At 47.1% G+C, this 16386-nt stretch overlaps 2 protein-coding genes across 2 annotated transcripts; both read right to left on the reverse strand.

The window, feature by feature from the left end:
• Positions 1-455: 455 nt before the first annotated feature.
• Positions 456-15741, reverse strand: LOC139667983 (uncharacterized; the record flags this gene model as incomplete). Its single annotated transcript, XM_071547454.1, has 6 exons — positions 456-594; positions 2570-2696; positions 7980-8085; positions 11606-11729; positions 14691-14997; positions 15671-15741. Coding segments are annotated over 6 exons (874 nt in total), but the record flags the coding sequence as incomplete, so codon positions are not given.
• LOC139667984 (mucin-5AC-like) lies at positions 4375-7846 on the reverse strand. The gene is made up of 6 exons (XM_071547456.1): positions 6866-7846; positions 6090-6752; positions 5834-5984; positions 5625-5720; positions 5410-5576; positions 4375-5256 (listed from the first exon to the last, which is right to left on the reverse strand). The coding sequence occupies exons 1-6, from the start codon at positions 7844-7846 to the stop codon at positions 4375-4377; spliced, it is 2940 nt and encodes a 979-aa protein (XP_071403557.1).
• Positions 15742-16386: the final 645 nt, after the last annotated feature.

Below are 16386 nucleotides of genomic sequence, written 5' to 3' on the forward strand. Positions count from 1 at the left end.
GTATAATTTATTATTATCATCATTATTATTATTTTTTACAAACGGTCTTGAAAATTTGTATAATTTATTATTATCATCATTATTATTATTGTGGCTCAAGGAGGGCGGGGCCCTACCGCCCTCTATCGGTCAGCTGCCCCTGGATGGATTCGTCTTGAGCCGAGGAATCTAAGGAGAAGAGTTTTGACTGTTCGGGAGTTTGTGGCCAAAATGTAAAGTTGCTTGTCACAGCGCCACCATCTGGCTGATTGGTGTATTTTTTGTTGCTCAAGTAGTGAGTGAGATTTGAAACGGAGCCACCAAATTTGATCGTTCTAGGACTTACAGTCTCTGAGGTACAAGTTGTTTTAGGGCAGAAGAAGAAGAAGAAGAAGAAGAAGGAGAAGAAAGAGAATCCCAGTACCAGCAGTGCTTGGACTCCTAATTAAAGAAACAATGCAGACAGTTTTACAGACTGGACTGTTTAGTTGAGTGTTTTTCCCTTTAATGAGAAACTGCAGCTTCAGCAGTTGAACCAGATGGAAACCAGTGAACAAGTTCAGACACCAGCAGAGACTTCTAACAACTGACCAGGTCAGTGAACTCCTGCTGGAACTGAGGAGGTAAATACATCAGCATGATCGTAAGTTAGCAGGTAATTTGAAGATAATGACTTGCTAAGAACAGGTAGTTAGCAGGTAATTACTTGGTAAGAACATGTAATTAACAGGTAATTACTTGGTAAGAACATGTAATTAACAGGTAATTACTTGTTAAGAACAGTAAGTTAGCAGTAATTAGAATGTAATGACTTGCTAAGAACAGGTAGTTAGCATGTGATTAGTAGTAAAGTACTTGTTAAGAACAGTCAGTTAGCAGGTAATTAAGAACAGTCAGTTAGCAGTAATTAGCAGGTAATTACTTGTTAAGAACATTAAGTTAGCAGGTTGGTAAGAACAGGTAATTATCGGCCAATTACTTGGTAAGAAAACAAAGTTAGCAGGTAATTAGAGGGTAATTACTTGGTAAGAACAGTAAGTTAGCAGTAATTAGAATGTAATGACTTGCTAAGAACAGGTAGTTAGCATGTGATTAGTAGGCAATTACTTGGTGACAACAGTAAGATAGCAGGTAATTAGCAGGTAATTACTTGTTGCAGGTTTGGAAAACCAGTTCAGCTCTACAGAAAGCACCTTGTAGATAATGAAGCCCAAAGTCAGCTGTGTATTTCCTAAAAATCAAGGGTGATATTTTCTCATTAATAAGCTTATATGTTTTTCTTATATGTAATTAATGGCTCATTAAACTTTGCATAGAAAGTATGAAATTGATTGTGTGTAAAGGAATTCTATCGATCAATAATGTTTCAGCTTCAGTCAGAAAAACAACAAGAAACACAGCAGTAGCACACACTGCTTCACACACACACAACCTATGCATGAAACACACACACACACACACACACACACACACACACACACAATCCATGCATCAAACACACCGACACAAAAACACACACATTGACAGAAGTATTACACGCAGCCTCTTTCCCATTAGGAAAGCACACAACTCCATTCCACTGCCAACCCCCACCTCACACACACACACACACACACACACACACACACACACACACACACACACACACACACACACACACACACACACACACACACACACACACACACACCCCGTCCTGACAGATGGAACATGCTCTTCCATATTCTGTCCCTCATAAAAGGATTGTGGCCTCCGATATCAATTACCCTCTCATCCTGGGGGGGGGGGGGGATAAGATGAGGAGGAGGAGGAGGGAGAGGGAGGGGGGTTAGAGGAGGGGGGGTAAGGGGGGGGGGGGGTCTCTAATTAGATTTCTCGGTCTATTTTGCGGCTCCTTGAGGAGAATTGAGCTCGTTTCACAGCTTTCAACCAGACTGAGGCTGAATAATGAAGGGGGGGGGGGGGGGGGGGGGGAGAAGAGCAGGAAGAAGAAGGGGAAGAAGAGGAGGAGGAGGAAGAGGAGGAGCAGAGGTCGGTTGTTTTTCCGTCCTTCAGGTAAACGAACTAAACAGCTTCAACTTTCACATTTAAATAACAGAATAAACAACTCAGTTTATTTCACTTTCTCCTCCAGAGAACCAACACACACACACACACACACACACACACACACACACACACACACACACACACACACACACACACACACACACACAGCCCAGTGTGCAGCAGTACAGAACAAACAGCATGAGGAGGAGGAAACAGAAAACAGAAGACTGAATATTATTATTTTATTATTATTCAAAAAGAGCCAGTTATATTTCAGGCAGATTTTGAAGGCTGATTCTGGCTGATTCTGAAGAATGAGGTTTCATGGAAAACTTCTGACAATAAAACTATAAATAATTATTCTTATTGTTATTATTGTTATTATTATCATTATTCTTCCAGCTGAATCATTATAAAATGCCTCCAACCAAAACTATCTACTACCTGGTTACTGTGTGTGTGTGTGTGTGTGTGTGTGTGTGTGTGTGTGTGTGTGTGTGTGCGTGTGTGTGTGTGTGTGTGTGTGTGTGTGTGTGCGTACTGGGCGGCGGACTGCAGGAGGCGCTGTGCGCGGAGCAGAGCCTCGTCTCGCTCCTCATTGGCCAGCAGGAGTCTGGACATCAGAGCCTGATCTCTGTTCTTCTGAGAAGATAACACCTCCTCTAATACTGAGAGGAGGAGAGGAGAGGAGGAGAGGAGGAGGGGAGAGGAGAGGAGAGGAGAGGGGGAAGAGGAGAGGGGAGGGGAGGAGAGGAGGAGAGAGGAGGAGGGGAGGAGAGGAAGAGAGGAGGAGGAGAGGGGAGGGGGAAGAGAGGAGGAGAGGAGAGGAGGAAGAGAGGAGGAGAGGAGAGGGGAGGGGGAAGAGAGGAGGAGAGGAGAGGAGAGGAAGAGAGGAGAGGAGGAGAGGAGAGGAGGAGAGGAGAGGAGAGGAGAGGAGGAGAGGAGGAGGAGAGGGGAGGGGGAAGAGAGGAGGAGAGGAGGAGAGGAGAGGAGAGGGGGAAGAGAGGAGAAGAGAGGAGGAGAGGAGAGGAGGAGAGGAGAGGGGGAAGAGAGGAGAAGAGAGGAGAGGAGAGGAGAGGGGGAAGAGAGGAAAGGAAGAGAGGAGAGGAGAGAGGAGGAGGAGGGGATGAGAGGAGAGGAGAGAAAAGAGGAAATTAGAATCATCATGAGAAACATCAGAAACACTGCTGGATAAAGATATGTTACCAAACCAGCCATGGAGAGGAGAACCCTCCTCCTCCTCCTCCTCCTCCTCCTCCTGTCTCTATTAGTTTGTCCAATAAGAGCTGTGATCTCTGGGTTTATTAACACAGCTACTGTATTACTGCTGTGTGTGTCTGTGTGTGTGTGTGTGTGTGTCTGTGTGTCTGTGTGTGTGTGTGTGTGTCCTGGTGGTCCATAACTCATAATGATGAAGAGATGACCACAGCTCACTGGACATACAGCAATATGAGAGAGAGAGAGAGAGATAGAGAGAGACAGACAGAGAAAAACAGAGGGAGAGAGAGAGAATGAGAGAGAGAAAGACAGACACAGAAACAAAGAGAGAGACAGAGAGAGAGAGAGAGAGAGAGAGAGAGAGAGAGAGAGAGAGAGAGAGAGAGAGAGAGAGAGAGAGAGAGAATGGGGTGTAAAGAGAGAACGAGAAGGGAGAGAGCATGCTTTCAATCTACCAACCTCACATTTACTCTCTCTCCCTCTCTATCTCTCTCTCTCTCCCCCTCTCTCTCTCTCTGATAATCCCAGCGGATTACATCTACACATCCATCAACACCTTCCTCTGATGTCTCAATCACACACACACACACACACACACACACACACACACACACACACACACACACACACTAAGAAAATCAATATTGCATTTTAGCTGGAATTTGCTCGTTAAACATCCATGCAAATCACACACACACACTCCTCTATTAAACTAACAGCTGCCTCGTTAACTGTCACCTCGTTATGAGTGCTATTGTTTTAATTAGCAGGAGGTGTGTGTGTGTGTGTGTGTGTGGGGGGGGTCTTAAAAAGTATGAAAAAACAGAAAAATTCAAATATTTAACAAGTCGCGGTTGGAACAAATATGATTAACAGGAATGTAAACTGTAAAACAAACTGAAGGAGGAGGAGGGGGAGGAGGTGGAGGAGGAAAAGGAGAAGAAGAAGACGAGGAGGAGGAGGAGGAGGAGCGGCTCTCTTAGAAAGGAAATGAAGACAAAATCTTAAACAAAAATAAAAATGAAGCAGAAATTGTGTGAAGCTTCCTCAGTGATAAAGTAGAGTTCAATAACATTTTGTTCAATACAGTAGAGTTATTTAAAGTAAAGTTCAATAAAGTACAGTTTATTAAACTAGAGTTCGGTAGAGTTCAGTAGAGTCTCCTGAGACTTGGCAGCATGGTGTCACCTGGTCTGTCTGAAGCTTCTGAAGAAGGTTTTTGAGCCTCAGTTCTTCTCCAAAGTCAGAGCTGAAGACTGACCAGGCAGCAGAACCAGAACCAGAACCAGAACCAGAACCAGAGGTGTTGAGGTGCTGAGGTGCTGGGGTGTCGAGGTGTCGAGGTGCTGAGGTGTTGAGGTACTGAGGTGCTGAGGTGTCGAGGTGCTGAGGTGTCGAGGTACTGAGGTGCTGAGGTGTCGAGGTGCTGAGGTACTGAGGTGTCGAGGTGCTGAGGTACTGAGGTGTCGAGGTGCTGAGGTGTTGAGGTACTGAGGTGCTGAGGTGTCGAGGTGCTGAGGTGTTGAGGTACTGAGGTACTGAGGTGTTGAGGTGCTGAGGTACTGAGGTGTCGAGGTGCTGAGGTATTGAGGTACTGAGGTGCTGAGGTGTCGAGGTGCTGAGGTGTCGAGGTACTGAGGTGCTGAGGTGTCGAGGTGCTGAGGTGTCGAGGTACTGAGGTGTTGAGGTACTGAGGTGCTGAGGTGTCAAGGTGCTGAGGTGTCGAGGTGCTGAGGTGTTGAGGTACTGAGGTACTGAGGTGCTGAGGTACTGAGGTGTCGAGATGCTGAGGTGTTGAGGTACTGAGGTGCTGAGGTGTTGAGGTGTTGAGGTGCTGAGGTACTGAGGTGTCGAGATGTCGAGATGGTGAGGTGTCGAGGTACTGAGGTGTTGAGGTACTGAGGTGCTGAGGTGTCGAGGTGTTGAGGTACTGAGGTGTCGAGATGGTGAGGTGTCGAGGTACTGAGGTGTTGAGGTACTGAGGTGCTGAGGTACTGAGGTGTTGAGGTACTGAGGTGTCGAGATGGTGAGGTGTCGAGGTGTTGAGGTGTTGAGGTGTTGAGGTGCTGAGGTGTTGAGGTGTTGAGCTACTAAGGTACTGAGGTGTCGAGGTGCTGAGGTGTCGAGGTGTCGAGGTGTTGAGGTGTTGAGCTACTGAGGTACTGAGGTGTCGAGGTGTCGAGATGGTGAGGTGTCGAGGTGCTGAGGTGCTGAGGTGTCGAGGTACTGAGGTGTCGAGATGGTGAGGTGCTGAGGTACTGAGGTGCTGAGGTGTCGAGGTGGTGAGGTGTTGAGGTGTTGAGCTACTGAGGTGTCCAGTTGTCGAGGTGCTGAGGTGTAGAGTTGTCGACATGGTGAGGTGTCGAGGTGTCAAGATGGTGAGGTGTCGAGGTGCTGAGGTGTCGAGGTGTCGAGGTGCTGAGGTGTCGAGGTGTCGAGATGGTGAGGTGTCGAGGTGTCGAGGTGTTGAGGTACTGAGGTGTCGAGGTACTGAGGTGTTGAGGTACTGAGGTGCTGAGGTACTGAGGTGCTGAGGTGTCGAGGTGTCGAGATGGTGAGGTGTCGAGGTGCTGAGGTGTCGAGTTACTGAGGTGTCGAGGTGTCGAGGTGTCGAGATGGTGAGGTGTCGAGGTGTTGAGGTGCTGAGGTGTCGAGATGGTGAGGTGTCGAGGTGTTGAGGTGTTGAGGTGTCGAGGTGCTGAGGTGTCGAGATGGTGAGGTGTCGAGGTGTTGAGGTGCTGAGGTGTTGAGATGGTGAGGTGTTGAGGTGTTGAGGTGTTGAGCTACTAAGGTACTGAGGTGTCGAGGTGCTGAGGTGTCGAGGTGTTGAGCTACTGAGGTACTGAGGTGTCGAGGTGCTGAGGTGTCGAGGTGTCGAGATGGTGAGGTGTCGAGGTGCTGAGGTGTTGAGGTGTTGAGCTACTGAGGTGTCGAGGTGTCGAGGTGTCGAGGTGCTGAGGTGCTGAGGTGTCGAGGTACTGAGGTGTCGAGGTGCTGAGGTGTCGAGGTGTCGAGGTGTCGAGATGGTGAGGTGTCGAGGTGTTGAGGTGCTGAGGTGTCGAGATGGTGAGGTGCTGAGGTGTCGAGGTGTCAAGGTGTTGAGCTACTGAGGTACTGAGGTGTCGAGGTGCTGAGGTGTCGAGGTGTCGAGATGGTGAGGTGCTGAGGTGTCGAGGTGTCGAGATGGTGAGGTGCTGAGGTACTGAGGTGCTGAGGTGTCGAGATGGTGAGGTGTTGAGGTGTTGGGCTACTGAGGTGTCCGGGTGTCGAGGTGCTGAGGTGTCGAGGTGTCGAGATGGTGAGGTGTCGAGGTGTCGAGATGGTGAGGTGTCGAGGTGTCGAGATGGTGAGGTGTCGAGGTGTCGAGGTGTCGAGATGGTGAGGTGTCGAGGTGTCGAGATGGTGAGGTGTCGAGGTGCTGAGGTGCTGAGGTTTCGAGGTGTCGAGGTGCTGAGGTGTCGAGGTGTCGAGATGGTGAGGTGTCGAGGTGTCGAGGTGTTGAGGTGCTGAGGTGTCGAGATGGTGAGGTGTTGAGGTGTTGAGGTGTTGAGCTACTAAGGTACTGAGGTGTCGAGGTGCTGAGGTGTCGAGGTGTCGAGGTGTTGAGCTACTGAGGTACTGAGGTGTCGAGGTGTCGAGGTGTTGAGATGGTGAGGTGTTGAACTACTGAGGTACTGCGGTGTCGAGGTGCTGAGGTGCTGAGGTGTCGAGATGGTGAGGTGTCGAGGTGTCGAGATGGTGAGGTGTTGAGGTGTTGAGCTACTGAGGTACTGAGGTGTCGAGGTGCTGAGGTGTCGAGGTGTCGAGATGGTGAGGTGTTGAGGTGTTGAGGTGTTGAGCTACTGAGGTACTGAGGTGTCGAGGTGCTGAGGTGTCGAGGTGTCGAGGTGCTGAGGTGTTGAGGTACTGAGGTGTCGAGGTACTGAGGTGTCGAGGTGCTGAGGTGTTGAGGTACTGAGGTGTTGAGGTGTTGAGGTGTCGAGATGGTGAGGTGTCGAGGTGCTGAGGTGTTGAGGTACTGAGGTGCTGAGGTGTTGAGGTGCTGAGGTGTTGAGGTACTGAGGTACTGAGGTGTTGAGGTGTTGAGGTGTTGAGGTGTCGAGATGGTGAGGTGTCGAGGTGCTGAGGTGTTGAGGTACTGAGGTGCTGAGGTGTTGAGGTGCTGAGGTGTTGAGGTACTGAGGTGTTGAGGTGTCGAGATGGTGAGGTGTTGAGGTACTGAGGTGTTGAGGTGTCGAGATTGTGAGGTGTTGAGGTACTGAGGTGTTGAGGTGTCGAGGTGTCGAAATGGTGAGGTGTTGAGGTACTGAGGTGTCGAGATGGTGAGGTGTTGAGGTGTCGAGGTGTCGAGGTGCTGAGGTGTTGAGGTACTGAGGTGTCGAGATGGTGAGGTGTTGAGGTGTCGAGGTGTCGAGGTGCTGAGGTGTCTCCACCCTCCAGCACCGACAACACAGACGGACTCTCCTGCTGCCCTCTGCTCAGGTCTGATGCTCCAGCCCCCAGCTCCTGCTGCTCCTCCCTCCTCCTCTTCCTCCTCCTCTTCCTCCTCCTCCACGCTCCAGTCAAACCACCAGTAAAAACCAAAGTCTATTGTTTCCATTAAATCTTTTATTCCTCTGCCCATTAAAAGCTTCAGTCTTCAGTTTGTTCTGCTGCTGAAATCTGAACTGAGGTCAGAGTTCGTAAACTTCACCCCCCCCCCCCCCCCCCCATCCCCCTCCCCCCCTCCTCACCTGCAGCTCTCTCCCAGCTCCTCGCCTCCTGCTGCTCCTCCATCAGCTCCTCTTCCACCTCCCTCCTCTCCAGCTCCTTCTCCTTCTGGACCAGCTGGGCCTGCAGCTAATGCGCACACACACACACACACACAGACAGTGTCAGTATAAAGCCGGGGTCTCAGGTCTTTTCCAGACTGACCGGAGGTTAAACCTCCTGAGGAAAATATTCCCCTCTGAAAACACACACACACACACACACACACACACACACACACACAGAGCACCTCGTGGGAAATGTTGCTGTCTGTCTGTTAGGAGTCACAGCTACTTGCCAACCACACACATCAATAACAGCCAGGCCTGACACACACACACACACACACACACACACACACACACACACACACACACACACACACACACACACACACAGTCTGCAGCTGTAGAAATGAATACAGAGTTTCTTCCTACTGTGCGCAGAGGGACACCCAGACAAGACCAAACACACACACACACACACACACACACACACACACACACACACACACACACACACACACACACACACACACACACACACACAGTGACCACCATTCATCTGGACTCGATCTGTTTCAGACTGAGGCTGTTGGAGAGAAAATGTCTGCTTGGCAGTAAAACCAGTAGAACCAGAACAAACAGAAGCTGAAACCAGTCTGGACTGGTTCATCAGTCTCTCTCTGATCTGGGATTTTTCTTACGTTCTCCAAAAGGTTCCTGACAGAACCATGACGGGTCATCCGAGTCAAAACAACCTCTTTCTGGTTTCATATGGTAGAGTTACATTAATGTGACTGACAGGAAAGCCAGGAGAGCGAGGGAGGAGACATGTGACAAAGGTGCTACGCCGGATTCTAGGAATACTGCAGGTTTTGAGGTTTGGCCCAGGAGTCGCCTTTCTGTCTGTTTCCTGGAGGTTCATGCTGTAAACTGTAAACTGCCACAGTTCAGATCCACATCCAGATTCAAATTTTTTTTTCCCTATTTCAATTTTTTGCAGTATTTAAATCTGTAGTGGGAGTGTTTTCTGAATCCAGCAGACCAAGTTCTCCAGTTTCTTGAGAAGATAAATGAACTGATTCTACAACATCAGACTGCCTGATAAAGTTGTCGTAGTGAGGTGTGTATTGTTTGTTAGCAGTTGCTGGATGTAGGTTTTCATGATTATGTTGAACTACTTCTTTGTAATTAGCATATTCTTTTGTTTAAGATTGAACATTGCGTAGTCGCCAGCAGCGTTTTCAGGCCTTGAGCTGTGATGATAGTAGATAAAACTGCAGTTGTGAGCCTTTATTGCTGGTTTATTTTGGACTGAGGTCACCCATCGAATCTTAAAATGGAGCGACTGTGTTGCTGTTTCTGGTGCGCTGGTTGCCATTGTTGTTTACGGCCCTTAAAAATGTTTTGAAAGTGTTTGGGGGTCTATACATTCTGAGGATTGTACACCATGATGTCAGCTAGCATCAAAGAACCTGGTTCATGCTAGGAGCTGAAAAGCACATCAGTGCCTCCTAGTGATTGCTGATTAGCAAGTGGGACTGTTCCCCATGACAGGCCGAACCCCTCAGATTGCTGCCATTCTCACTGAGGAGATCTTCTTTTCAGGTGGGATACTCCAAGCTACCTGGTCTCAGACGCTCCTCATCAGTATATACCTGAAAAGGTGAGCAGGTTTGAGTTTGAGCTGTGCGGTCCGGAGTTTATGCTCCTCACAGGTTCAACCATGGCAGACGGGTGGAGGGGGAGGAGAAAATAATAATAATCATGATAATAAGTGATTACATTTATATAGCGCCAAGTACTCAAAGCACTTTACAGATCGGGGGGGGGGGGGACTCAACTCATCCACCACCAGTGTAGCACCCACCTGGGTGATGCACGGCAGCCAGTTTGTGCCAGAACGCTCACCACACATCAGCCCCCTCAGTGGAGAGTAGAGGACTGAAAGAGCCAATTAGGCAACGAGGGATGATTAGGTGGCCATGATGGAAGGAAGGCCTGTTTGGGCATTTTGCCCCGGGGTTACACCCCTAGTCTGTGATGAGTGCTGATGGATCTTTATTGACCACAGAGTCAGGACCTCGGTTTAACGTCTCATCCGAAGGACGGTGCTCACTCACAGGACAGAGTCCCTGTCTCTGCCCTGGGGCGTTGGGGATATTATTCATGACACCAGAGGGAAGAGCGCCTCCTACTGGTCCTCCAACACCACTTCCAGCACCAGGTGGTCTCCCATCCAAGGACTAACCACAGCCAGACCTGCTTAGCTTCCCAGACAAGCTAGCGATGTGATGCAGGAGCTATGGTGCTGACAGACAAAATGATCCTTGAGGCTAGCAACCCCGTCCTGTAAGTCTCTGTGGTACAACACCTTGACCCAGGCTCGGCCTCACAGCAGACTGAGATGCCTCATAGATGCCTCATGCCAGTTCACCTCCATCCTTCTCCATCAGGTAACAGCTGAGTGTTGTACAGAAGCCAACTACAGCTTCCATCCTCAGACAAACCTCACTGAGCGCATTAACCACTGGGAAGACGATCTGAACTCAGCAGGCTTCAGACCAGCAGAGGAGGCTGAAGGGACGAAAGCTGAAGGAGCGGCTTGATCCGGACCGGAGAGTTTACTGTGCTTCAGAGACAGAGAGCTACTGGAGCAAGTGAAGTGCAACTTCTCCAGAGATCAAGAAAGAAGAAGTTGCTACAACATCAAGCAGCAGTTGGTCACATTTGAGCCTGGAGATCTGGTGCAGATTGGAGACTGTCCACTGTCTCACGCAGAAACAAGGAACCTGAGTGGAAGGAATTAGGTCCAGTCTTGTTTCTGTTCAGCCAGGATGGTCGCCGTGATGTTTATCATGTCAGAACTTCGGCCCTGCTGTCATGTTCATTAGGGGAACATGTGACTCTACTTCTACAGCCTTCTGTGTTTTATGTAGTCTGTATGTGTGGTCTTTGTCCTGTCAGGTGTATGTAGTGTTTAAGCCCCGCCCCTAGTCCCATCTACACACAGCTTACTTTCTGGTTAGGTCGATACGGAGAGAGGGATTGGCAGGAACCGGAGAACAAAAGGAAAGCTCAGCTGAAGAGCAGATAACTCTCAGAAGGACGAAGGACCTTGAGGAACTCCTGAACCTGACAGACCGTCCCTCTGTTCAGGAGGCAGAGCTGAAGACTGAGGTCACTGAGGAGGTTAGAACGCTCCAGCTGGACCAGATCCTCCTGAGATGAGGAAGGATCTGGATGTTGTTGGGCTGTCGTGGATGAAACATCTCTTAATGTCGTATGGATTTCAGGAACAGAGTCTTTGGATTGGCAGGCAGGAGTGATGATGGTCTCCATCTTTAAAAAAGGAGCGGAGGGTTTGCTCACACTGCTCGGCCTGCTGGGAAAAACTCTGACAAGCTGCTGGAGAGGAAACTCTGACCGACTGTGGAACCTCAGACTCAGGAGGAACAATGTGGATTCACAGAACAGTGGAGCAGCTTTTTACCTTCACAGATGACAGAGTCGTGTGTGTGTGTGTGTGTGTGTGTGTGTGTGTGTGTGTGTGTGTGTGTGTGTGTGTGTGTGTGTGTGTGTGTGTGTGTGTGTGTGTGTGTGTGTACCTTCTGGTTGAGGTCTCTCAGAGAGTCCAGCTCCTTCAGGAGGAAGGAGATGTTCTTGTCTCGATCTAGAGACAGAACCCGACCGGCTGGTCTGTTTGACCCAAACACTGGGTCCTGATGGGGGCTGTGGGGAGGGAGGGGGGGGGGGGGGGGGGGGTAGATTACATCAACACATACAACAAAATAGATTCAAGAAAAGTACCACTGTATATATCTATGCCATGGTTCTTGGGGTTGTTCAAATGGTTCCTGTGACATCTGAAGGAAAACACATGTGTTTGCAGAACATCTTAGAACTTCTGAACCTCAGACTGGTGGAGGAGGTGGGGGGACGTGATTTCACCACAGATCTGCACCACCTCTCTTGCTTCTGTGTCTAACCTTGGCAGATCAAAGTAACACGTCACTGATCTGACATTGTAGAGTTTTTTTTGCACATGCAAATGCTGCTAGTAGATTAGATTTCTGTAATACTCTGTTCTCTGGTCGAGGAGAACAGACCATATTACAGTAATCTAAATATCACTACAGCTCCTGATCAGCTCCAGAATCAATTTTTTAATTATTTTAGTGTTTTTTAAAACACTTGATGTATTAATCTGATATGCTTGGCCATATGAGCCTTTAAAGGATAAGGTTGGTGTTTTTAATGCATTTCTTACCATCACCAAATCCTATGAAAATAACAAAATCAGCAATGAATTTTTTTGCTAACAAGTCTAGTCCATGTATCCTGGTCCCAGTGCAGCCATGTCCCAGCAGCCATAGAACTCCATTGCATTAAAAAACGATTAAAAACCCATCACAGAGCCATGCTGCTGCTCTGCAGCATATTTCATCATCACCATGCACCGGGCCGGACCACTTTTTCCTCAAACGACTTAATAAGCCGGCTGTAAACACGTTTTCCATCTCAGGAAAGTAGTTCTGTAGCACAGAAAATAGTCCCCGGCGTAATGAAGAATTTGTTCCCGTTTGAATTTGATTTGGTAAAAACTACAACAGCCTGACTTTTCATGGTAACAGTTAGTGATTTTTAAAATGTAAACTATGTCTTTGTGAGCTGAATTTAAAGGTTTTTAGCTTACAATTGGAGCCAATGACTTCCGGGTTGACGGCTAAAAACGGAACGTGGGAAGTCAGAAAGTAACGAGAGGAGAGCAAACGCATTGTTGATTTTGTTATTTTCATAGGATTTGTTGACGGTAAACAATGCATTAAAAACACCGGCCTTATCCTTTAAAGCTTCCTGCAGCCAGAACCAACGTTCAACACTGAAACTTTAAAAACATCTTTTTACTGCTGCATGTCATCAAGTTCCTTAACCATACACATACAGATACTTGGAGTTTCTAATATACTGTTTTCCACTTTTATACTTTCAACTGTTTTTCTCTTATTTGATGCATTTTTAAATCATGTCTGTGAAGCACTTTGAGTTGCATCACTATGAAATGTGCTCTAAAATTAAATTTTGATTTGATTAATAAATGCAATAGAGAGCGAGAGACAGAGAGAGAAGTATAGTAAAAGCAATAGAGACAGAAAGATAGAAAAGTTGATTAGAAGCATCTGATATTAGAAAGTCTGACGGCTTCTTGTCTCCCAGCAGAAACAGTCAATTACAGAAGACAGTCAGCCGAGTTACAGTTTCTTATTTACCCGCTTTATTACGCTAAGAAGCAGCCTGACTTTAAGGTAATATCTGAGAATTACAGCCACGCTCACGAACATTACTCTGCTTATTAAAGCTGCTGCTTCATTTCACTGCTTCATATCAGAATAATCTGAGGCCAAAACCAGGTTAAAACACATGGACCTGACAACAGGAGACAGACAGGCAGGGAGAGAGACAGGCAGACTGGGAGAGAGGGAGAGAGAGACAGGGAGGGAGAGAGAGAGAGAGAGAGAGAGAGGGAGAGAGAGAGAGAGAGAGAGAGAGAGAGAGAGAGAGAGAGAGACAGGCAGACTGGGAGAGAGAGAGAGAGAGAGAGGGAGAGAGAGAGAGACAGGGAGAGAGAGAGAGAGAGGCAGAGAGAGAGAGAGAGAGAGAGAGAGAGACAGGCAGACTGGGAGAGAGAGACAGACAGGGAGAGAGAGAGAGAGAGAGAGGGAGAGAGAGAGAGAGAGAGAGAGAGGGAGAGAGAGAGAGAGAGGCAGAGAGAGAGAGAGAGAGAGAGAGAGAGAGTGAGGTTTAGAGACAGAGAGAGACAGTGCAAGAGAGAGGGAGACGGGGGGGAGGAGAGAGAGACAGGAGGCCACTCAGCAGCTTCCAGGAGAAACCAGAAGAAATCTAAATCTCAGTACAGAATCCTGGTCTGTCCAGTTTTATATTTCATATTGCTGTTAAATTTGTGTGTGTGTGTGTGTGTCCACCTCCATCAAAACTCAAATAACAATTTCAATACTATAAAATAAAATAAAATAAAATAAAATAAAATAAAATAAAATAAAATAAAATAAAATAAAATAAATAAAATAAAGCCCAATGTGGTTTTTGTGTTGCTTCTGAAGTAACTGAAGCTGCCAGTCTGAGTTGTGTGGTTTCTGCTGTAAATCTGTAAATCCTCCAGTCAGCCTGCAGACTGGAGAGTGATCACCAGTCTGATGTCATCAAGTCTGATGCCAACATCACTTTACTTTAAATCAGATTCAGTTTGGCTCCAAAACCACTGACATCACAACACAAAACCACCTGACGGCACTTTTTAAACCAAATGGTGGCAGTTTAAAGACAGGAGGGAACTGAGGTCTTTGGTTGACTAAATGAGAAACTTTGACAGACTGAATCCAACATTCAGTGATGAACTTCAGGAAGTCCTTCAATAAACACATATAGAATAATACATGTGAATAGAAAGTTTAGTTAAAAGCGATTTTTCCAAAATATATAAATAAATATATGGTGTTTGTAAATGAATTCTTCGGCTCTCCTCATTCTGTCCATAATTGATTTTGCTGCTAATTTTATGGCTTTGTTTTATTTAAGACTTTTGTAAAGTGCTTGTAACTGTGTTTTGAAAAGTTCCATATGAATATAGATTATTATTATTATCATCATCAGCATCACCATCATGTACCTCACCTGCTGTCTGTGTTGGCCAGGTTTCTTCTGAAGATGGGACTTCCAGGGACCTCTGGACGCTCCGCCTCCATCAGCCCCGTCGCTGCAGCTCTCTGCCCGGGGAGAAGGGCCTCGGCTGGGGGCCACGGCCACCTCCATCCCCCTGGAGCTCCTGGAGGTCTGGAGGACAGAGGAGAGGGAGACCTCCTCTGGGACAGAGGAGAGAGAGACCTCCTCTGGGAGACAGGAGAGAGAGACCTCTTCTGGGAGAGAGGAGAGGGAGACCGAGAGGTCGGAGGCTCCTGGAAGGCCTGGAGGTGCTGAGGGGCTAAGAGACAGACAGAGAGAGACATGTACAAAGGGTCAGAATATGTATAGGACAGAGAGACAGACAGGTACTACGTGTTAAAGTATGCAGTATAGAGTACTGCACTTGACTGGTCATCGTCTTATCTCAGTAACTAAAAATGTTCAGTATCTGTTGGTGATTTTGTCTCTTGGTCTTCCTGCAGACATGTGGAGTGCCTCAGGGTTCAATTCTTGGTCCCACTTTATTTTCACTCTACATGCTTCCTTCAAATCACCTGTAGTTTAGCATCTCATATTGTTACGCCGACGATACACAACTTTATCTGTCAGTGAAATCAGATGGTTTCAATTGATTAACTGTTTTAAAGGACTGTCTCATTGCCATTAAGTACACAATGATACTATGGTAATACAGCCAGTAAATACGCAGTAATACTGTGGTAGTACAATCGTTAAGTACACAATAATACAATGGTAGTACTGTGGTAGTATTGTACAGTTATTGCACATTTCTAACAATTTTATCACATTTCATTATTTATTTATTTACCCATTTTTTTAATTATATTTTACTTTCAATCATTCAATCAGTCAATCTCAAATTGAATCACTCAGTGAATGAAAACTAAGAAATAAAGAAAGACAAAGAAGATGGAGGTCTGTACAGAGTCAGATGGGAGGACGTGCCGTACCTTGAGGCCAGTCAGCAGAGTCAGGCAGCAGACTGGTCAGACTGGCCAGACTGGTTCCCAGTTCACCGGCTCTGCAATCAACATCAAAGCCATGATAACTGGGACTGGTAATGATGTGTTTGTTTCCTTTTAATTCTTACAGTTATATCAGTTATTCATTAGTTATATCAGTTATAACTGTCAGTTCACCTGACTGGACCTGATTAATTAGGAAAACCATCGTCTGTATAACAGATGACAGAAACTCTACAAGAAGTCCAAGGAACTGAACTGTCTGCAGGATCCAGAGATCTGAAGGTGGAAAACTGTTTCTAAAGAGCAGCAGCTCCATCAGGAGGAAATGGACAAAATGTGGAAGCAGCCGACTCTTCTAGAGCAAAAAGGACCAAGAAGCTGAGGAGCTTCTGACTGAACAGAGCTGCTGGACTGATGGAGATCTTCCTGCAGGAAACAGGAAGCAACACTTCACTGATCTGACTGCAGGGCCGGCTGCTTCCAGAGTACCTCATTACTCTGTAGTACAGAGTACCTCATTATACTGTAGTAGAGTACCTCATTACTCTGTAGTACAGAGTACCTCATTATACTGTAGTAGAGTACCTCATTACACTGTAGTACAGAGTACCTCATTATACTGTAGTAGAGTACCTCATTACACTGTAGTACAGAGTACCTCATTATACTGTAGTAGAGTACCTCATTACACTGTAGTACAG

The sequence above is a fragment of the Centroberyx affinis genome, unplaced genomic scaffold, assembly GCF_046629955.1.
Source record: "Centroberyx affinis isolate AG114_WGS23_722 - 3 ecotype Tasmania unplaced genomic scaffold, CSIRO-AGI_Caff_v1 ptg005929l_1, whole genome shotgun sequence".
Lineage (NCBI taxonomy): Eukaryota > Metazoa > Chordata > Actinopteri > Beryciformes > Berycidae > Centroberyx > Centroberyx affinis.

Bases quoted from the DNA above. Each gene is read 5' to 3' on its own strand.
- LOC139667984 (XM_071547456.1), bottom strand. From the start codon at position 7,846: ATGGAAACAATAGACTTTGGTTTTTACTGGTGGTTTGACTGGAGCGTG. The intron at 5,985-6,089 runs GTACCTCAGTAG...TCAACACCTCAG, and splicing joins CTCAGCACCTCGACACCTCA to CACCTCAACACCTCGACACC. The intron at 5,257-5,409 runs GTACCTCAGTAG...TCGACACCTCAG, and splicing joins CTCGACACCTCGACACCTCA to TACCTCAACACCTCAGTACC.